Source organism: Gossypium arboreum, chromosome 4 (assembly GCF_025698485.1).
Source record: "Gossypium arboreum isolate Shixiya-1 chromosome 4, ASM2569848v2, whole genome shotgun sequence".
NCBI classification, from domain to species: domain Eukaryota; kingdom Viridiplantae; phylum Streptophyta; class Magnoliopsida; order Malvales; family Malvaceae; genus Gossypium; species Gossypium arboreum.
The window spans coordinates 116,853,348-116,876,303 of NC_069073.1; the positions used below are offsets into that span (position 1 = coordinate 116,853,348).

The 22,956-nt window shown below is 32.6% G+C and overlaps 2 protein-coding genes and 1 long non-coding RNA gene across 3 annotated transcripts; 2 read left to right on the forward strand and 1 right to left on the reverse strand.

Annotated features, from left to right (window-relative positions):
* Positions 1–1,528: 1,528 nt before the first annotated feature.
* Positions 1,529–5,978, forward strand: LOC108473799 (AT-rich interactive domain-containing protein 5-like). The gene is made up of 14 exons (XM_053026545.1): positions 1,529–1,562; positions 1,674–1,739; positions 2,082–2,761; positions 2,865–2,904; positions 3,137–3,189; positions 3,380–3,425; positions 3,585–3,677; positions 4,305–4,427; positions 4,547–4,598; positions 4,674–4,761; positions 4,854–4,935; positions 5,026–5,076; positions 5,433–5,525; positions 5,664–5,978. Exons 3-14 carry the CDS (start codon positions 2,121–2,123, stop codon positions 5,766–5,768), a joined length of 1,467 nt encoding a protein of 488 aa, XP_052882505.1. The 5' UTR covers positions 1,529–1,562; positions 1,674–1,739; positions 2,082–2,120; the 3' UTR covers positions 5,769–5,978.
* Positions 5,979–12,315: 6,337 nt separating this feature from the next.
* LOC108471752 (cellulose synthase-like protein D4) lies at positions 12,316–16,931 on the reverse strand. Its single transcript, XM_017773322.2, has 5 exons — positions 16,767–16,931; positions 16,223–16,662; positions 15,437–15,820; positions 13,809–15,356; positions 12,316–13,715 (listed from the first exon to the last, which is right to left on the reverse strand). The coding sequence occupies exons 2-5, from the start codon at positions 16,648–16,650 to the stop codon at positions 12,749–12,751; spliced, it is 3,327 nt and encodes a 1,108-aa protein (XP_017628811.2). The 5' UTR covers positions 16,651–16,662; positions 16,767–16,931; the 3' UTR covers positions 12,316–12,748.
* Positions 16,932–22,015: 5,084 nt separating this feature from the next.
* Positions 22,016–22,800, forward strand: LOC128291488 (uncharacterized). Its single transcript, XR_008281289.1, has 2 exons — positions 22,016–22,282; positions 22,487–22,800. It is a non-coding gene; the product is annotated as an uncharacterized LOC128291488 (long non-coding RNA).
* Positions 22,801–22,956: the final 156 nt, after the last annotated feature.

Genomic DNA, 22,956 nt, shown 5'->3' on the forward strand with positions numbered 1-22,956 from the left:
GTTTGAAACTATTCAACTAAATTAATATAATTATATACGTAAAATTCTAATTATATACGTAAAATTTTAATTCTAATTATATATCTTACTTCTGATTTAATTATAGGCATTTAAACAAACAAACAAATTAATTTATTTTTATATTTAATAAATATAATTATTTATATATATAAAATATAAATATAAAACGATATTATATCAATAATTGTATTAATAATTTACAAGAATTTGATTAAATTAAAATTTCATATATAAAATTATACAAAATCAAAATTTATATATAAAACGTGTATAATTTTAAAATTTATTTTTTAAATTACTGAATAATTTTCCCATTTTGGTAAATTATGATAAGTTACAATAGCAGGCAACACACGTACCAAATTCAGAAAAATAATAAAAAATTCAACACCTGTCAAATGTGCCATTAATTGACATTCATTAATTTTATTTGATAATTTTAGTATAATCTGATTTTGAAAATTAAAACATACCAAATATAATTAGCTACACAGATTTTGTAAAATTTTTTTAACATTCTTACCGTATCTGTTTTTTTAAACAATGTCTAGAACTATTTATAACTCTTTCCTAACCCTTAACTAAGAAAATAATACGTTTCAGCACATTCGAATCCACGTCCTCATGCACTGACAACAATACCGATGTCAATTGAACTAAGATTCAACTGACACATATGATCATTGTATTTGATATTAATAGATAAATAAGTAATGAAATGGAACTCCCAATTTAGTAATAGTGTAGATAAATACGAAATAATGAATTTTATGCTTAATTTAGTTAGATGTAGTCAAATTATGAGATAAATTTTCAATTGGTTCATAAATTCAAATGTTTTAATTGAATCCTCAAAATAAAAGTGTTGTTTTAATTTGATCTTTTAAATAGTCTAGTTATAAGTACTGATGTTAAATGTCAATATGGATCCAACGACTCAATTGAAAATTTTTAAAATTTTATGAATTAATTTAAAATTTAATTAATAATATTTGGTACAATAAACCCTAATTATTTGAATTTAGAATATATTTAGCTTATTATATAGAAAATCTTGTAAAATAATTTAATAATCAATTGAGCCCTAAATAAAAACAACACTCAATTGAACCTTCAATCGAGAATAAGCAATTAACTAAACCCTCAAAAACACCAATTTCTCATGTAAGCCACTGACATTCGTTAATTTCGCATCATGGCAAAATTTGGTAAATTTTTTTTAATACATGAAAATTGGCTTTTCGAGAGATTAATTAATTTCTTATTTTCGGTTAAGAACTCAATTGAGTGCTGCTTTTTATCAAGAGATCAATCGATTATTGAATTATTTTACCGAGTCTTCTTTATAGAATAAGCTAATATTTTTAATAATGACAAGACTTATGTTTTTTAAGAATAAACTTTGCACATAAATGGGCTTCATATGTTGTTGGAAATGGGCTCAAGCCCATTAAGACTTTGAAGGGTCAATTTCATTCAAATGGTTTGGTTTTAGATAAAATTTTACCAAAAAAAAAAAAAGAAAAAAAAAGAAGAAACAAGTAAACAACACCGCTCCATCCCTTCAACAGTAGTTCTATTTTTTAATTAGGTCAACAGTTCAATTATCCCCACTCTTGTATCTTCTCTTTCTTTTTGTTTTTTTTTTTCAGCTCCAGGCCAAGCCAAGGGTTCAACCTGCAGTTGGGTCTTTAAGGTTGTTCCTTGGAATAAAGACTGTAAGTCAGTTTTTTTTTTTGGGTCTGTTTAGGGTTCATTAATGCCATAAATCCCTTTGAGTTCATGTTTTTTAGACTTTTTTATTTCATTTTTTTTTGCAGGGCTCAAAATAAAAACCTTCTTTTTATTTTTTTTACCTAGAAAGCAGGGATGGATGTAAGTATAAGCAAAGTTTTTTTTTTTAGGTTGTAATATAAATGAGTTGAAAAAAAAGGAGTGATTTTTTTTTGAGGGTGGTGTTTAGGTTTTTTATTTAATCTTGTTTTCATTGTCTTTCTGTTCGAAGAAAAGTGTTTGGGTTTATGGATTTTTCTTATCTTTTCTCCATTTTTGGATTTTAGGAACCTGAGAAGGTGATTGGTGGTGTTAGTGAGGCTGAAATGGATGGTTCAAAACCAGTTTTGGAAGAAACAGAAACTGAGGGTCAAGTCCCAATGGAGGCCGAGACTGGAGCTGGTGAAGTTAAAGACCAAGTTCAAGTTGAAGAAGATGTGAGATTGGAGGCTGATCAGCTGGTTGGTGACAACCCAGATTCAGTAGCACAACAAGTCATTGAAGATACTAGCAAAGCTCTCATTGTTGTTGGTGCTCAAAATGAAGAAAAAATGAAGCCTGAAGAGAGTGTTGGTGTTGAAGACAAATCTTTAGCTGAAATTGATACCAAGATGGGTGTTATTGACCATGACGATGAGGGTGGTGACGGTGGTGGTGGTGGTGGCCCCATTCATTCACATGATAATGGTCTTTATGGAAGCCCCAACTCTGACATGAAACCCCAAGATGATGACCATGGCATTGACAATGGGGAACAGTTAAAGGACTTGTCTACTGAAAGGGAAATGAATATGCAATTAGCAACTGAACTTGGTGATAAAAACCCTAATCTATGCTTTGATAACTCAGGGTCAGACACTGAAGAAGAACAAGCAGCTTTTGTGAAGGAGGTTGAAGCCTTTTACAAGGAGAAGAACCTGGAATTCAAGCACCCTAAGTTTTACAAGGAGGATCTAAATTTACTTAAGTTAGCCTTTCAAAGTTCTCATGTTAATTGCAAACTTGTTTCTTTCTAATTCAAAAATGAAACCTTTGTGGTATAATATAACCTTTCTGTAATTTTTTTACAGGTTATGGAGAGCTGTCATTAAATTAGGTGGCTATGAACAGGTTTGCCTTCAATAGGATAGGATATGAATCTTTTAATTTTCTGTTCTTTTTGTTAACATGTGGTATTTGCATGACATTTAATTGTAGTTATTCGGGTTTACGCAATTGGAAATATATGATTTGTTTAGTTGCTTTGTTTATTTATGATAATCGAGGAAATTAAATACATTTACGGTTAAGAATAAGACAGAGTTATCGACTTGCCTTTTTAACCGTGCTGTGGGCTTTTTAGGTGACCTCATGCAAATTGTGGAGGCAAGTGGGCGAATCATTTAACCCTCCGAAGTAAGGATGATGTCTACTGTCTAGTCGATATCTGACTTCTAGCTTACAGAGCAATTTCCGTAACTTAACTGCAGAAAGCCTACATCTTCCTCCTTTTGAAACTAACTCGTCCAATTTGTTAATGATGTACCTTTATTATGAATATATTACGTTAATGATGCTCCTTTTATCGTTTGTTCCTTTGGCATAGGACCTGTACTACTGTATCGTGGACATTCCGTATCTTTTATGAGAAGGTTTTGCTCTGACTGATGATTTCTTTTTAATTTGAAAACACATACCATGTGATTTAAGGCCACAACCCCGCGCCCTTCCTCTGTCAGCTCTAGTTTTTGTTTTTCCTTTATTTGTTAATTTAAAATGTGGTTCTGTTGTAATTTGGTTCCATCGATTAGGCACTGCTCGAGTATGAAAAGCATAAAATACACGGTGGATTACTCCCTCATGCAGATACTTCATTTGTTGAGCCTAATGGAGTTGAAGCTCAGGTAAATATGCTTGCCGGTCAACTTCAACATGAATGTTGTTTGTTGTAGCCATGTCTTATGTTTATCCCATTTTCTTTCATGTAATTTTTATGTCTTCCTGCAATGAACTAGTGAGATTTTGGCTATTACATATGCAAGTGTTGTCTTGTTTTCAATCGATAACAACTTACTAGGACATTGTAAATCTTGTAATCAAAACCGTTAGTGCCTAAGTTGGTAAGAGAAAGGAATCGAGTAAGTTGATCTTCCCTAAAAGGTATGCTTTAATTTTCTCTGTAACACTATATGTAATTATACTTGCATGTTAGTTTTTGAGACAGCTACGTTGATTTGTACGATGATATGATAGACAATTATTGTTTTGCAAAACATGACAAATTAGATGTTTGGTGGTTGAAACTATGGTCTTAAATGCTTGGTGTCCTTCACATTAAGTGTATACTTAACAATATGATTGAAATTATAATTGACACACTGTACGCATTAACTGACTTGCAAAATCATATACACGGAAAGAGATAACATACTAGTCTCTCTTTTCTTGTTAGGTTTTTAGTTGACCGGTACATGAATTTGTTACGATATATATATATGGTTATGCAATAATTACAATTAATTTTTTTGTAGGCTGGTAGTAATCAAGCTCCTGGGTCAGGTAGGGCAAAGAGAGATGCTGCTGCTCGTGCCATGCGGAGCTGGCATTCTCAACGTGTTCTTGATAACGGTGAGGTCTGTCATCCAATCATCAAGGTTTGTGGAGACCTTCTAAGCTTATATGCATTTACTGTTTTGTTAATCTTTTTCTCTTTTTCCTTTCTTTCGTCTGCCCTGACCTCACCATTTTTATGCAATGTTTTCGAATTATCTAGGACAAGACCTCTAGTCCGACGCTCAAAAGTGACAGACAACTTAAAAATTTTGGTATTTCTTATATGCTGGCTTGGCACATGAACCTCTACTACAATGCTAAAAATTGTCTTTATTTATAAGATTCAGTCGTGGCCTCAGGTTTATTGAAGCGTAAAAAGCCATCCACTTTGGACTCTGGTGTCCGAGTTTCTCAACTTAAAGCAACTAAATCACAGTTACGAATACCCGTTACTTATTCCTATTCCCTACTTTTTTTTAATAATGTATATGAAACAGTATCTTGACTTTTCAAGATGCCGAAACTAGGCGTTCTTTTGGTAGGTTGGATACCGCGGTTGTTGATGTCGGAGCCCCAGCTGATTGGGTGAAGATTAACGTGCAAAAAACCGTAAGTCTTTCTCTTGTTTATTCTTAGGATAATGTGATTACATAGCTAATTTGCTCTTTATCTGTGATTCTTTCTCTGTGGTCTTCACAGGTTGACTGCTATGAGGTCTATGCTTTGGTTCCCGGGCTTCTTCGTGAGGAGGTTCGTATATCTTTAGATGATTCTCTGTTTTGTGTTTCACGTTTGCTAGTAGTAAATTTGCTGGACTGGAGTAACTGGGAAAAACTGGAGCCCGTCCAATTAAGCCGATATATCGTTAGGTCTAACCACTTATGTTGTTAATAGAGGTCTTAATGTGCTAAATATGCATTAGTCTTGCTATTATACGTGCTACCTGAACACAATCCTTTCTGTAAATTCCTGGGTTGCAATTAGCTAATTACGTTAATCTTGAGATCTATCGCTTGGCCAAGATTCTTAATTTAGTACGAACAAGGATCCCCCGTATGTGTTTGATTATCGCTGGTGAACTACCGTATTTTTTTAAAATGAACCAGGTGCATGTTCAGTCTGATCCAGCAGGACGTTTGGTTATATCCGGTCAACCAAAGGAACTCAAAAATCCTTGGGGTGTTACACCCTTCAAAAAGGTTTGTCCGAGTTGATCATATTACAACGTACAATAGGATGCATGATCTGTTTCAATGATTAGGCGGGGTTCATTCACCCATTTTTTCTTCAGATAGCCATTTCTAATGTGCACTAACGATACGTGTGATTGTGTCCAGGTTGTCAGCTTGCCATCTAGAATCGATCCGCACCACACTTCAGCTGTGGTTACCCTGCATGGTCAATTGTTTGTCCGAGTCCCGTTCGAGGCAGCCGATGTATAAGATGGATTTGTAGGTTTCTGTTTTTTAGCATCTTCACAGTTAGAGATTTCTTTAGTTTGAAATCAACCTGACATCTAATTCAGGAATGCACATGTTTAGCTTTATGTGAATATGACTCCAAAGATTTGGATTGTGTTCCGTTGCTTGACCTGTTTGATAGTAAACAATGGCAAGCCAAATGTTGGCTCTCTCTCATCACCTTCCTTAAAATGTTGGCAAATTTTGGGTGATTTTGGGTTTAGATCATTTTGTTTTCATATTATTTTGGGTTTGGATTAGTTTCGAGTTTGGTTCATTCGGGTTTGTTGGTTGGGTTCATTTGGGTTGGCTTGTTCGTCAATATATATATATATCATGTGGCATCATAGCATTATGATAAGTTGACATTTCATCTATTATAAATATATTTTTAAGTTAAAAAATGTTTTTATCTCAAATTATTTAATTTAATTTTATTAATAGAAAATTTCTTAGGGTGTGTTTGGATAGCACAAAGTAATTGAAAATGTAATTATTAGAGTATTAATTATACTTTTGTAATTATAAAAATTGTAGTTCTTTCATATGTGTTTGATTAATAGTGTAATTGTATTGTAATTTTTTATGTCTTTTTAGTAGTAAAATTATAATTACGTAGTTATATAATTTATATTTTTAAAAATTAATTACTATAAAAAGTTATTAATATGATAAAAATAATTTTAATAAAAATAAGAAAATTAGAAAATACGTATCATATGTAATTTTATCTAATTGTTTTAGTACATATTTGATGAGTCGTTCTTTTTTTTTAATATTTAACATGTTTCTTACAATTATTTGTTGGTCTTTAACGAGCTAATTATCATCCGAGTTTGAATATGCATTATTAAAATTATTAATATATCATTTTTGTCATTTATTTTTCTAAGTATGATTCAAGTTATGAAAAATACATCATGTTAGTATGATTAAGCAATGGTTTTTTGTTATATTAAGATTATGTTAATATGTAAAATATTTTTTAGAAAAATAAATGGCTTCTTAATTACATTTCAACGTATTGAATGTTTCAAATTAAAGAGTTCACGAGTTATCTGTGGTGATTGTGTCTGGAATCATTCTTTCAAATGATATCATACCTCATGATATGGTGTAAGAAATTTTTTTGTATTAGCATAACATCCGCTTTATAATATTGGGTTTCAAAGTCCAAATAATCTAACTTTAATTATAAAAATTTATATAAACTTAATTTCAAACAAACTTATGTTAACTTATATCCCTTTACTACAATATGTATATTAAATAAAATTAATATAAATTTTACAATATATAACTTTCATAAAAAAGTGTTATAAATTCTCTAATAACTTTCCCAATATTTTTATAAATAACATAATATTTTATCATAACTTTAGAAAATTATCTTTTATAAATAAGTTATGGAAAAAAAACTATATATATTTCTATGAATAAGTATATTATTTTTATAATGTATAGCATGAACACATAAATAAGTTATGTTCATACTTATTAACCACAAGTTTATATAATAAATATATTATAACACTTGTATAACATGTAAATTATTTTTATAATAAAATTTTAGCCATAAATTTTAAAGAAATTTAGGGTTTAAATAATATAATTTTTATTATAACTTTATAAAATACACATTATTTTTATAATATAATCTTTTAAGATTTGTAATATAATAATATTTTGGCCATAACCATCCAAAACACTTATGTGTGCTCGTGCTTATAATATAATTTTTATAACTTGTATAAAAATAATATTTTTAAAAATAATTTAATTATAAGTTTTAATCACAACTATCTTTTTTGACACGAGAGGGATTCTACTTGTAAGATATCTAATGAAACTATCGCTAGAATTGAGATCTCATTCAAAGAGAAAGATATCAAATATCTGGAGTTTCTTTTTGTATATTATATGGATGATTCGATCTGCAAGGATCATGATTGGGAATTGTTTGATCGTCTTTCTTCGAGTAAAAAGCGAAACCTAATCAACTTGAATTCGGGACAACTTTTCGAAATCTTAGTGAAAGACTGGATTTGTTATCTCATGTATGCTTTTCGTGAAAAAATACCAATTGAAGTGGGGGTTTCTTCAAACCACAAGGAGCTGGGTCAACTATTCAATCAAATGATATTGAGCATGTTTCCCATTTCTTCTCGAGAGGCAATAGGGCTATTTCTTTGCAAAATCGTGCTCAATTTCATATATGGCAATTCCGCCAAGATCTCTTCTTTAGTTGCGGGAAGAACCCACATGAATCGGATTTTTTGATGAACATATCGAGAGAGAATTGTATTTAGTTAGACAATGTATGGTTGGTAAATAGGGATCGATTTTTTTAGCAAGGTATGGAATGTATCGTCAAATATTCAATATGATTCCACAAGATCTAGTTTCGTTCAAGTAACGGATTCTCACCAATTAAAAGGATCTTCTGATTAATCCAGAGATCGTGTCAATTCCATTAGTAATGAGGATTTAGAATATTACACATTGATCAATCAAAGAGAGGTTCAACATGTAACACCCCTAACCCGTATCCATCACCGGAATAGGGTTACGAGGCATTACCAGACTCATACACTAGCATTTATACAAAATCGAGTCATAAATTTGCATTCCAAATCAAAACTTTTGAAATTTCACCATAAAGTCCCTAATATGGGCCTACGGGTCCCATTACATGCTTTAGAAGTGATTTGGAACTAAACCAGTAACTTTGGAAAACTTTGAAAAATTTTCTTGAAGTTAGGGGCACACGCCCGTGTGGCTTCTTTGGCCGTGTGGCCAGCCCGTGGGTAGTTCTGACTTGCATTTTCTTAAGTAACAAAGGGGCACACGGCCTGGGCACACGCCCATATAGCTAGGCCGTGTGTTAAATTGATTTTTCACAATTTTTAAGCCATTTTCACACGATTTTGACACACGACCATGCTTGAAACCTGTGTTCTTCACACGAACAAGACACACGGTCGTGTCTTTTGCCCGTGTAATATCCTGACTTCACATTTAAGGATGCAGGGGACACACAGTCTATCAAAATGCCCGTGTGCAAGCCGTGTGTCTCACACGGTCTGATCACACGCCCGTATGACATGCCGTGTGGACTCAAAATGAACCTCATAGTTCAAATTTACCAACCCTGTACATCTTGAATAGCAAGCAATTTAAAATAAAATCTTTCAACGAGTCCAAAACATGATTAAACATACCTAATACACACTAAAACCACTAGTACAACAATCTATCATATGTATTTTATTTATAAGAACCATTAAAGTTAGATCAAAATGAACTATATTATATCATACACTTACATTATGAGCCAACTATCAACATTCTTTACTAATATCTTTTATACATAAAATAACATCAAAACAACCTAGGTACATGCCATTCTTTAGGTTAAGAAACATCACCAAGTATTTGAGTTCAATAGTTGGCTTGGATGCTGAGACGTTAGTTACGTTTGTACCTAACCTGCGCACAGAAACAAACCGTACGCAGAGTATACACTCAGTGGTATTTCTATAAACCAATACTTAATTTATGAATTTATACTTAAACTATAGAATCCAATAAATAAACACATCATAAGCATTCAATTAATTAATTGTCTTCATTTCATAATAACATTTAACATTAGAATTGAAACCAGTAAAATATTTAATTCAGTCAGTATCATTCAGTTTTCAGTGCAGTAATTTACCCTATTAACATAACTCGGACCTGGACGGATGCACGGATCCAACCTACACACCGGGGTAGTATATAGTGTTTTATCGACCGAAGTCAGAATACCATAACATTAATGATAATGATAACAATAACGTAATGATGTGATGAGCGCTTTGATTACACAGGGTAGCTCATCGGAATAAATCCGAAACAGTAACAGTAGTAGACACTTATAGTGTCTCATCAACACAAAGTCCGAATATCCTTGAACACTTCTAATCCAATGGCATGCCAATTATATCCGACTAGCCCGACACTGTTAATAGGGATTTCAGTTTCTTTTAAATTTAAACGTTCACATTTCAAAACAGTACAATATGATAACAATACTTACCCCATTTTCATTTTTCATACAACTTAAATAATAGATGCAATAAACAATTATTAAGCTCGGTTTATAGAAATACAAACCGTAGTTCTCGAGTTTATTCGTTATCTTCGCTCACTTTCTCTTTTCCCTTATTTGATGAAGTTCCCGGTCCTACGTTAGCTACGAAAAAATTAATATTTAAAATCATCAATACATATCATTTAATAACACACTCTTCTATTTTCCATGTAACTTTTACATAAATTCCAATTTAGTCCTTTCACCATAACCATTCTTTCTCTTTAAAACCAATCTCATATTTTCATTCTAATCTATCTTTTACAAGTATTAACACTTAACTTCCTCCATAAAACATCAAGGCTGCAATATTTTCAATTTAGTCCCTACTATAACAAAACTTATATCTCTTTTTACAATTCAATCATTTTCCCACTTCTAACTTGAATTTCTATCACTTTATCTCATAATTCATTCAATTGTTCAACTTAATTAACATCTAAAAATTCACTAACTTTCTAAACTTCAACATAATTCAAGTAGGGCTTTATTTTAGGATTCCAAAAACATCAAAATTACAAGAAAAGGGATTAAATTGACTTACCAATTAAGCTTCAAACCTCAAAACCCTATTTTTTCCTTTCTTTTTCTTTCCTTTCTATTTCATTTTCATTCTCTGTTCTTTCTTTTTCTATTTTGTTTCTTTTATTTATTTTGACTATTATATTATATTATTATTATAATAACATATTATATATATTAAATATCTTATACATAAAATATAAGTAAATACATATATATTTTACATTTGTATAAATACAATTATTATAAATGTATTAATTTATACCACACATTTGTCTCCTTTTGGTTTATTTACTAATTTATTCCCTTCACTTTTCTTTAGTCTATAATTAAACTTTTACCCTATATTTAATCTAGTCCTTTCACTAATTTAGCCTTAATTCAAGCTAATTTGCTTAGCCAAAAATCTAATTAATCACACTACTAACTTCGTAAATATTTCTAACAAATATTTATGAATTCATCTTATAGAAATGGTAACCCGGAAATACACTTTTCCGATACTCATAAACTTTGGGTCATTACACAACAACTAAAAGAAAGATCGATTCTTTGGGATCTTTCCTTTCTTCAAACGGAACGAACCGAGATAGAATCAGATCGATTCCCTAAGTGCCTTTCTAGATATTGCTCAATGTCCCGGCTGTTCATGGAACGTGAGAAGTGAATGAATAATCATTTGCTTCCAAAAGAAATCGAATTTCTTAGGAATCTTATAAGATCCATTTGTTCTTTTTTCTCTGATAGATGGTTAGAACTTCATCTAGGTTCGAATCCTACTGAGATGGTTAGAACTTTTCCGATACTCATAAACTTTGGGTCATTACACAACAACTAAAAGAAAGATCGATTCTTTGGGATCTTTCCTTTCTTCAAACGGAACGAACCGAGATAGAATCAGATCGATTCCCTAAGTGCCTTTCTGGATATTCCTCAATGTCCCGGCTGTTCATGGAACGTGAGAAGCAGATGAATAATCATTTGCTTCCAAAAGAAATCGAATTTCTTAGGAATCTTACAAGATCCATTTATTCTTTTTTCTCTGATAGATGGTTAGAACTTCATCTAGGTTCGAATCCTACTTAGAGGTCCACTAAAGATCATAAATTGTTGAAGAAAGAACAAGATGTTTCTTTTGTCCCTTCCAAGCGATTGGAAAATAAAGAAATAGTTAATATATTCAAGATAATTATGTATTTATAAAGTACCGTCTCAATTTATCCTATTTCATCAAATCTGAGATGTGATATGGTTCTGAAGGATAAAATAGGCAGTTCTTATAATATTTCATTCTTGAACAAAAAATCATTTTTTGATTTATTTTATCTATTCCATGACCAGAACAGGGGGATACAAGTTACACCACAATTTTGAATTAGAAGAGAGATTTCAAGAAATGACAGATCTATTCACTCTATCAATAATCGAGCCGGATCTGGTGTATTATAAGGGATTTTCCTTTTCTATTGATTCCTATAGATTGGATAAAAAACAATTCTTGAATGAGGTATTCAACTCCAGGGATAAATCGAAAAAGAAATCTTTATTGGCTCTACCTCCTATTTTTTATGAAGAAAATGAATCTTTTTATGGAAGGATGAAAAAAAAATAGGTCCTATTCTCCTACGGAAATGATTTGGAAGATCCAAAACAAAAAATAGTGGTATTTGCTAGCAACAACAGAATGGAGGTTGTCAATCAAGATAGATTGATCCGAAATCCTATTCAAATCCAATATAACACCTACGGGTACATAAGAAATGTATTGAATCGATTCTTTTGAATGAATTGATCCGATCGCAACTTCGGATATGGAATTCAAAGGGATCAAATAGGAAATGATACTCTAAATCATAGAACTATAATGAAATATACAATCAACTAACATTTATTGAATTTGAAAAAGAGTCGGAAGAAATTGTTCGATCCTCCTATTTTGATTTCTCAGACTGAGAGATCCATAAATTGGGATCCTAATGCATATAGATACAAATGATCCAATAGAAGCGAGAATTTCCATTTGAAACATATGAACATATAGATACATATGAATTTCCAGGGTCCAATGCTTATTCCTCAAATCATCCCCAGAAAATCTATTGAAAAGAAAAAAATGAAAAGAAAAGAATCATATGAATTTTTTTGGCACAAAAAGAAAATCAATTTATCATTCTTTTACCAGTATGCATGTTGTACACTTTTGGCAATATGGCCAAACAATGGTGTCTCTAGAAAAAAAATAAATGTATACAAAAAAAAGAAAAAAGAAACCTGCAAAACATGAGAAATGTGAAGCGTTTTGCAATTAAGGGAATACAAAACCAGCACCGGTACCGGCGGCTCCGAGGTTTCCGAGTGCTCCTGGGTTTATAGCGAGCCATAACAAGGAAATAATAATGGCGATAAGACCAGCCCAAACGAAAACAATGGTGGGTGTTTTTCTTCGTCGACCCATTAACCCTTTAAGGAAAGGATATAAATGAGCTAAAACCCAAAAAGCAAAGAAAGCTCCTCCGATGAACATATTCCATTGTCCAGTACCGAAAAGTGTTCTCGCAAAAGCAATCATAAGAGCAATGATATTGACCATGGCGATAACAATAGGTGGAATCATTAATGAAGTCCATTTCACTATGTATAAATCTGCATATATATCATCTTCATCCTCACCTGCTGATTTTGCTGTTAATGTAAATGAGATTTCAATACCTGCAATTACTTTCAAAAGACCTTGAATACATGCAGCGAAATGAGAACTGGTTCCTGATATGAGCCAAAACTGTTCATTTCTCCACCAATCTTCAAGTGAAATCTGTGCCCATCTTACCTCGAGGAGTGCTAAACCTATGAGGCAAAATGTGATAATCATAAGGTAAACCAAAAAAAAGATGTTCAATTGTTTCACGATGAACTGGCCGGAGATTAGTGAAAGTGCGGGGAGGAAACAATAAACGATGAGGAAAAATGATGTGAATGGGTAAATGCCGACGTTTAGGTAAGCTAAACGTTGGAGGAATTTGAGCTTGCGAGTAGCGAGGAGGGCGTTGTTTCTTGAGAAGAATATCTCGACGGAGCCTGTTGCCCATCGGAGCACTTGGTGAAGACGATCGGTAAGGTTGATCGGAGCTGACCCACGGAATGCGTCACGTTTGGTTATGCAATATACTGATCGCCACCCACGGTTGTGCATACGGAACCCCGTCACCACATCTTCCGTCACTGAGCCGTAAATCCACCCTACTCGTTCCCCCCATTCTGTCTTGTCCTCGTACCTTATCGGAAACAAAAAACAAAACGAATTATTTAAATTAGACGATTTTTTTAAAGAAAATTGATGAACGTACAACCATCAAGAAATGACATACCAGCAAGAAATTACGGAAACAGCTTCAGCAACAGTGACAGCATCGAGTGGTTCACGAGGTACCCTAAGAGCACCGGGAGGTCGTCCGAATTTAATAGCCGGATGGTCGGCAATAGGTCGACCTTGGAACTCACAAACCGGGATAGACTCCGCCAACATCGTTGAATTCCCGAATCGCTTCGGTAACAGATTTACATCCAGGTCAGGGTCCAGATCACCGGTCGTTAATGGCTGCGTTTCATTCTCTTTAGCTTGCGTCAATTTATCAGGATTTGGAGGGGGAAATGCATACAAAGCAAATCGCCTAAACATACAACCAGTACCCACGTAAACCGGCCCTTGTACACCATCAAGTGCTCTCATATTACCATCGAAAAACACCGTGTTGTGATTAGCGTAACGATCAGAAGGATCGATCCCCTCAAATCTTTGAGGGAATTGAATGTAACAAATATCTTCACCGCCTCGATCCATCATAAAACACATCCCTTCTCGAATAGCTTTACAATTGTTTATGTAATGATCACAATCGAGGTTAAGGATGAACGCACCGTTCGATAAGATCGCAGATGCTCGAACCAACGCGTTCATGGCACCGGCTTTCTTGTTGTGATCATATCCCGGTCTTTTCTCTCTCGAGACGTAAACGAGCATCGGAAGTCGTATATCGACGTCGGTGAAATCAATGAGCTTATCTTCGCCATTGCCGGTAAGTGGATCATGGCTTGGTGGTTTCAACATGACTTGTAAAATTCCTGCATGGTCGCCCTTAGAGTGTTCACTGGTTCCAACGGCCCAAGTTCCTGGCCAATGTGTACCATCAGCCATCCATGTTGCCTTTTGGATCTTAGGTTTCTCCATAGGGTCAGCTCCTGTTTCCCTAAGGTGTTTTAGCATTTTCATTTCTTCCCTTGCATTGAATGCTTCGGATCGTCTTCGGATCGAGTCGGGAAGTCCATTGATCCTAACTTTAAACTCATCGTATTCCCTTCTCACCCTCCTTCGATCTTTTACGAAGTCGGACCGACTCTTATTCTTAGTCGGATCGATTTTTAAGTTGAAGTAGGCATCAGGGTTCCTCGGCTCGATATTGTGTTTCCGACAGAATGGAACCCATAAATCAGCGAAACTTGCAGCTTCCGCCATCGCTTCGAAGGTGAGGAGGGCGCCACCATCGTCGGAGGTATAACACGCTACTTTTTCGACAGGGTAATCAACCGCTAAAATAGAAAGGATAGTGTTGGCAGTGGTAAGTGGAGGTTCCTTCTCTGGATCGGCAGTCGATACAAACAAGTCTATGCCCGGGAGATCCGATCGTCCTGTTGGATTTGACGGTGACGGTAAATCAAACTTCTCTCGAAGAACCTCGAGATCTGTCGTACGATTTACCGGACATATTTTAGGAATTTGATCAAGGATCCAAGAGAAAGCAAACCATACTTCACATACAATTGACATTGTCCATAACCATATAGCATCATCATTTGGATTCGTAATTCTCCAATGTAGGAAAAAGGCCAACACCACCAATCGAACGAAAACCAATAACCTACGTTAAAAAAAACATGTTCCATTTATTTCATATTTCGAACAAGCAAATTTTGAGTCGAAAATAAGAAAAACCCGAACCTGTAAGGGCTAAGGATGGCAGAATCGATTGGGATCTTACGACTTATGGGCTTCCATGGCTTATCATTGTTCTCAATGTCACCTTGGAGTCTTTCATCACCATCATCACCACCATACATATCATCACGAAAAGCATTACCATATCCATAGGTACCACTTGTTTCAAACAACCATCGGTTATGATCAAAGTCTCCCCCTTGATTCCTTTTCATCATTGACATGTTATTAGGATCTCTTTTACCATTCGGAGCCGGCAATTTCAACGTTCCGTTCGAGTATTCTATCTCATCATCGTAATCCCCGACCTTGTATGGTTCCTTGCAACCCGGGCAGAGACCCTTGTCCTTTTGAGCATCCATGTAACAATCCCTGCATATTTTGAACCTAGAAAAAACCAATGCAACAATAATAGTCTCAATTCCTTATATGTATCATTTATTTATATAGGTAACAATACTATGGAAGTTCATACAGTAAGAGTTAAATTATATTTTGTTCTTTTTATTCAAAAATGAATAAATTAATCTATATATGTTAGAACAAGAGAAAATTAGTCATTTTGTTAAAAATTAATCCATTTCTATTGTTAAAATTGGCTTCAGTTACACATGGTATACCACATGTATATCATTCTGATGTACAAAGGTAGTTTTCAATATAAAAAATGAATGAAATTTTTAGTAGAACTCGTTTGATCTTTAATCCAATATATAGGGATTAATTTATCTAATTTTTTTAATAAATGAGACAAAATATAATCCAACATGTATATGTGTATGTATGTACCTGCATACACAAGGCATTACGTCATTTCCACGTTCATCTTTCATGACTTTGCCATCACATGCAGACATAGCGCAAGAGGCACCCTTTGCACCCGCCATTTGAGGGTGAGTCACCTCGGACTCGATCACTTTATCCATTAAATGAGCTCGAGTCACGCTGTTGAACCCGCCGGTGAACAACGAATTCGAAACGTACTGTTCTTCGGCTCTGGCGGCGATCGAGTTGTCCATCGGTTGGTTATCGGGTGTAGGTGGGATATGCACGGTGTAGTTCATGTAATCCCCCGACATCTCCCCGGACATATCAATGTCATCCCTCGACAAACTAACGTACCGTCCGCTGGACGTCCGCCGAGCGAACTTCACTTGTTGTCCAGTCGAATTACGTGAGCCACCTTGAGCATTGTTGGCACCGCCGGGACTACGCATTCCTTTCTTCGACTGTTGGGACGTTAGGGAAGTCGCCATGCACGATTAAAACTTAAAAAAACAAAACAAAACAGAAGGACCAAAATGAAAAAAGAAACAGATAGAGCAAAAGTTACCTTTCCCTTGTCAATGTTATTGAAAGTAATGATCTCTTCACCATAGCATTAATGTTTTCCAGGATTTTATTGAAACTGGAAAAACTTTTGCCTGAGTTTAGAGATTATGACAGGGAAAGGTAAAAGGGGGAGGTTGTTGTGTAAGGAAGAAGGGACTGAATTGTGGCCATTGATCAACTTATTACATTTCTACTAGTATGTCCACCATTGTTGGGGGCCAAATTGGAATTCTATTTTGGGTATGATGGATTGATTATCGGAGACCAAGTCCTAGGTTAGGGGTTTGCCAGTTTTTATTTTTAATGGTCTGTTTTTAGCAGGTTTTATGGAGATTTTCACGTTAATGGATGTTATTTATCTTTGAAGATTTTGGTCCTTTTATGGTCTGTATTAAACTTTGCCTCTGCAATTCCTCGTTGTTTATTTTGTTTTACTCTAAGTTTGTTACACTTAAAATGCTTTTCGAAAAATAATTTAAAAAAATGACTTCAAAAAATTAATTCTTTCTAGTATTTTTATGAATCTATTTAAAATATTTTATGTTGTTTAACAAATTTCTTGAAAATATTTTATAAAAGTTGTTTTAATGAAACAAACATATGATAAGTAATAATTGATTACAAAGTGATGTTAAGGTGAAATTATAGTACATAATGAATTCTCATGATGTTAAGGATTAAATTGTAAACTTTGTGAAATTTATAATTGAAACAAGAGAAGTGATATGCATTAAAACTTGTTATGTGAAATAATATATTACAATGAATTATTTGATTAAATTGTTTATATGGTGAAAAATAAATTACATGGCAATAGGGACTAAATTGAAAAATGTAAAAAATTTAAGTGTGAAACAATTTAATATGTGAATAATGTAATTATGATAAAAGTTTAATGAATTTGTTGTGAGATGATGAAATATACATAAAGTATTGTAAAAGTGAAATTATGGAAAATATGAAATTTTTATAATGATAAGGACTAAATTGTTAAACTTGAGAAAATATGTGGATGAAATAATAGAAGTGAAATTCATAGAAATTTGATATGCGAAACAAGATATTGAGATAAATTAGGTGATTAAAGTGTAACAAGAAAGAAAATTGATTTAATATGATTAATTCGTGAATATTGAACTTTTATGAAAAAATGGACTAAATTGAAAAGTTATAAAAGTTTATGAGAAAATATTTGATAAGTAAAGAATGTAGTAGAGAATGTAAGATTTCGGTGCTTTAACCTGATGTTCAGGCATGAGCATGGGGGTATTACAGTGAACAGAGCCTTATCAGTTTGGAAAATGTCTTATGAAAAATATTTTGATAAGACGTTTTACGGGAATAAGGGGATAATTTTATATTGATTGGAAAAACTTTTTCGTTAACCGTCCTATTTTATATGAAACAAACATCGGAAAAAGATAAAAATATTTTTCGTAAAAGCTTTTAAGTTGAAACAAACGGATAGTGTTTTTAGTAATTTTGAGGTTTAAAAAAAAATATTTTCTATAATATATTTTTGGCCTTGAACTTGGCAACTAAGTTCACTTTAATACTTGTATTTTTTTTATCCATTTTGATAGCTGAACTTGGCAACTAGATTCATTTTGATTCTTGAACTTGAAAAAGAAAAAAGTTTGATACTGTGACACTATGAGATTGTGTCACTTAGTCAATTGAAAATTAAAAAGTTATAAAAATTTTCAGGTAATAATATGGTTAATTCTTCAGGTGATAATGTGATAAAATTTTAGAGTGTCATATTAAGTGTTCTATTAATTGGATAAGTGGTTGAACCAATTATGACAACTGGTTCTGGATTCAATCGGTTTGATCGGTTCAACTACTAGACCAACAATACTTAAATAAAAAATTAAAAAATAATTTTTTTTAAAAATAAAGAAATTATTAAATGATTTCAACTATTGGTTTTTGTCCTAGTTTTTTTTACCTGTTTCGAGTTGTTTTTGATTCAACAAGTTCAACCCATTTGTTTAGACTAGTATCCCGGTCGATTCTCAATCTAATTGGTTCAACCGACTAATCAAATAATGTTTTAACACATCGATAAATCTTAACAGAATCCAAATTTGAGGACCAAAATAGGTCTAATTGCCAAGCTTATATCAAAGTGAACCAAAAAAGTACAAATACTAAAATGGACCTAAATGCCAAGTTTATAAGTAAAAAATCATATTAAGTGTAACTTCCTTGGTGATAAGATAAAAAAAATTAATTTTTGAAAGTTGTTTGGTAACATAATGAAGTTCTAGTATTTTATAGTTTTCACTATCTATATAGATGAGGTTTTGATATAGCTAGTAAAGGTGAAAGTCTTGAGTTTTGAATATCTAAATTCGAGACCTACTATGCATTATTATATGCGTAAATTTCTAAGTCTCTCATATGTAGTTACCATATATGGGCTAGTTAGTTTAGTTCATCGACTTTAGTCCAGGCTGTATTAGTTCTTAGTCCATTTATGTTATACTAACTTAATTCTTAGTCCATTACTTAGTTCGTTTGTGCTATAAAGTCTCAAGTTGCTATTGAAGTTCCTCGTATTTGCGCTTGCTTTTTTTTTATTTTTTATTTAATGCTTCTTGTTTAGCTTGTATCTTGACTAATTCAGATTTCAAATCGTTGACTTCTTTCAAATGAACCACTTATTTAGATCGTGATAAAGTGTATTGCTTTGAACTACCACAATGGTAACTTGATGGCGTTGTACCTTGGCTGAATTCATCCTCAAAAGCTTGTTTTGAAATTGACTCTGTCGATGGTTGGATAACTCGAAACTCTACATTTAAAGTGTCAAATTTAAATACCAAATTGAGTCAAAAAAAATTTAAATATCAAATTAAGAAAAAATGTTAAATTTAAATACCAAAATTACATTAAACCTTCATATTTAACAACAATCCCAATCAAGAGACAAATAGCTTTACACCCAAAAACAAGAAACTCCTAAGCATCCAACAAATAGATTAGTAGAACATTAAGTAAATGAAAAATGTCAATCACCAAGTAAACATGGGTTGTCAAATTAAGTAATGCCACTATAATTAACAACATTCAAATAAAATCCACCACCAAAAAACAAGTCTTTAGTTCCAATCATGTGAATCTAGCATCTATATCTTCATAATCAACACTACTCACTACTCATTAAAACTAAACCCTAACTTCTTTTGAAAGAATTAAAAAGAATACCCAAATTAAAATTAACACACTTAATCCAAGCAAAGATTTATATTTACTATTAACTCAGTAAGGATTATTTAATTGAAATTACTTGATATCCAATTATTAAAAGTTAGAGACATATCATAATTTGTTGTGTTTCCGCATTTAGATGTGATCCATCTTTTTTATATATGTCAATTTAAATAAATCAAACCTATCAATCTTTTCCTTTTCAATCTCTTAAAATATAATATTAATTAGAATATTAGAAATAATATCATAAATTGCAAATCTCATAGAATTTAGGGTTAAAAATAATTAATATATTTTTGAGTTCTGTTTTAATTTTTATTTTGCTTATATATTTTGAATTAATATATATTTTTGAGCTATTTATCTGTCTCTCTATAATAATGCGAGGTTTTAAAATTTCAATAAAAATAAGAAAAAATTGAACACACTCAATTTTTATGAGGAGAATTTTAAAGAAAAGAGGAGAAAATAGTAACACAAGTTAAAAGACTTAAATCCTAGACTTGTATATAATTATATGACTTCGGCACTAGCAACTTACCTTGTATAGATATTGATTTGTTGATTCTGTAGCTAAAAAACGAAAAGGTTTGAGTTTTGGGTCTAGGAAGACATCATAGAACTGACATAATCAAAAATGGAAAAAAAATAGGTAAGCAGATTATAGCGTTGGAGCTAGAATTTTAGTTTCATAGACCGTGCTTCCTTAGGCGATTCCTTAGTTTCAAATTCGTCTAAGTCAGCCTTACTTTCAAAAGTAAGATTTCTCCATGAAAATTTTTGAAAATATTGAAAATAAAGCAAAAGCAACTTAAAAAACAACAACAACAATAACAATGAAAGAACAAAAAAGCAATAACACACTAAGTGTTTGAGTAAATCCGCTCAAATTTATTCAATAACTATAAATGAAATGATTACAAATGAAGCGGAAAGCTCTATTTATAGTTAAGCTTTTTTAGATTTAACGGTACAAATCGAATTACATCAATGACTGAGATTAGTGTCTATCTACAAAATTAAAGTCTTGAGGGATTTAAACTCAATGCATCTTTATCCCTTAGAATTTACAATAATTATATTCTGGTAACTCTAGTTTTACTGGAGTGTTTTACTAGGCCACCAATGTTTCAAGTAGATGAATCCCGTTTGATCAATTAACCTCCATGGAATGCTTTATGTGCATTCATCACGGGCTTTGATCTGCGGCTCGTGACACTAGCACTTGGTAGGTTTTGGTTGCTTGAAGTACCTGTTAAATGCCCGGCGTGAGGAAGCTGGTCGGCAATGGTAACAGACGGCGGAGAATCAACGATGAGTGACAGCACCAAAGACGAGCTGTTGAAGGAGTAACTGGGGAAGAAAAGTTGTGGTCTCTTTAATTAATTGTGTTTTTCTAATTTAGGGAAGAAAGGTTGCGGAACCCTATATCAACTTTTAACGGCGTTGAAAAAACAAAAGCCCCTAAATATAAAAGAAGTTTCATTTAATTACAAAATTTTATTTTACAATATTTCGATTATTAAAATACATTATTCACTTATCATGTTAATGATATTATTCATTTAGTAGCATTTATAAACGCCACTAAATTCGATAAATTTGTGGCATTTATATAAAATGCTATTAAATGTGTAACAATTCGATTTTTAGTGGTGTAAAAAATAGTAATTTCAAAATTTTATTTCGATGAGTAAGAATGTAAACATTATTATTTAATATTTACGAGTTTATTTTGAATTATATGAATTTTAAATAGAAATTTTTATTTAAGAGATAATTAATTAAGGTATAAGTGTATTGACCCTAAGATCAATTGTGTCAGAAAGTGAGATATCGGGACCTCGTTTCCATAATCAAACCCGTAAATATTGTTATTAAATATTTACAGAGTTGTTATGTTGGTGAACTAATTTCTTTTTGATAAGTAACTTTACTCAAAAATATAAGGATTAAATCGAAAAAGGTAAAAAAGTTAATTCCTTGAGACTTTAATTGCTTAAGGACTTATAAGATAATTAAATTAAGGTTTGAATGTATAAATAAATCAAATGAAAGAAAAGTTAGATAGGGATGCATGTTGAGGGATTGGTGGCCGGCCAAGAGTGAGAGTTAGTGGGGATTAAAATTTTTATTTTATTTCCATTCCATTACCGTGAGTTAGGGAGAATCTCACTTCTCTTTCTTGGTGAGTTCTCTTGTTTTCTTCAAGTGGAAAAGAAAAATGTTGGCCGATTGCATGTAGGTGAAGCCATGGTTGTGGCTGCTTAGGAGTTGCTTATTTTTCAAGAATTCAAGGTAAATCCCATAAGCCTACTGTTGACAGAATTTTGAGTAGCTGGACCGAAAGTTTTGATGAGAAGAGGAAATTATCTTCTCAATTGTTTTATGCATGTTTTAGTAGCTGGGAAAAAAATCTTTTGATTTCGGCCGGAGAATTTATTTATTTTGGTGAATGTTTCCATTTTTTTTTTTTTTTAACTTGGGGCTGGTTATGTTTAGATAAAGAGGTAGGTGAAGAGCATTGTGGGAAAGACAAGGAACAGGCTTGAGGAGGTAGGAAGCAGCTTGGGAAAATTTTTGTGTGTTTTCTTTGAAATAGTTTCTGTTTATTTCATGTTCAATTTTTTATTAGGTCAACATGGATGATTCAGTTGTCTAAACTGATGCTTAGGTGCTGTCCATTTTTGAGCATATCAATGCTGTCCAAATTAGTGCTTAAATGCTGTCTATTTTTGTACAAATTAATGTTGTCCGAGTATTGTTACTGCTGTCCAAATACTTGTGAATTAATGACGTATGAATGTTGAAATCAATGCTGTCCGAATGTTGTTACTACTGTCAAAATGACTGTGAATTTATGTTGTCTGATTTTTTATTTATTTTTGGAATTAAAGTTGTTAGAATTCATGGTAAATTGAAGAGTTGAAGCTGTCCAAAACAGGACATGTTTCCTATGATTACCGAGTGTA

Coding starts and splice junctions, on each gene's coding strand:
- LOC108471752 (XM_017773322.2), bottom strand. CDS start 16,650: ATGCGTAGTCCCGGCGGTGCCAACAATGCTCAAGGTGGCTCACGTAAT. Junction 15,357..15,436: donor GCCATCCTTAGCCCTTACAG/GTTCGGGTTTTT, acceptor TTTTTAACGTAG/GTTATTGGTTTTCGTTCGAT. Junction 13,716..13,808: donor GTTTCCGTAATTTCTTGCTG/GTATGTCATTTC, acceptor GTTTCCGATAAG/GTACGAGGACAAGACAGAAT.
- LOC108473799 (XM_053026545.1), top strand. CDS start 2,121: ATGGATGGTTCAAAACCAGTTTTGGAAGAAACAGAAACTGAGGGTCAA. Junction 2,905..3,136: donor AATTAGGTGGCTATGAACAG/GTTTGCCTTCAA, acceptor TGGGCTTTTTAG/GTGACCTCATGCAAATTGTG. Junction 5,077..5,432: donor CCGGGCTTCTTCGTGAGGAG/GTTCGTATATCT, acceptor AAAATGAACCAG/GTGCATGTTCAGTCTGATCC.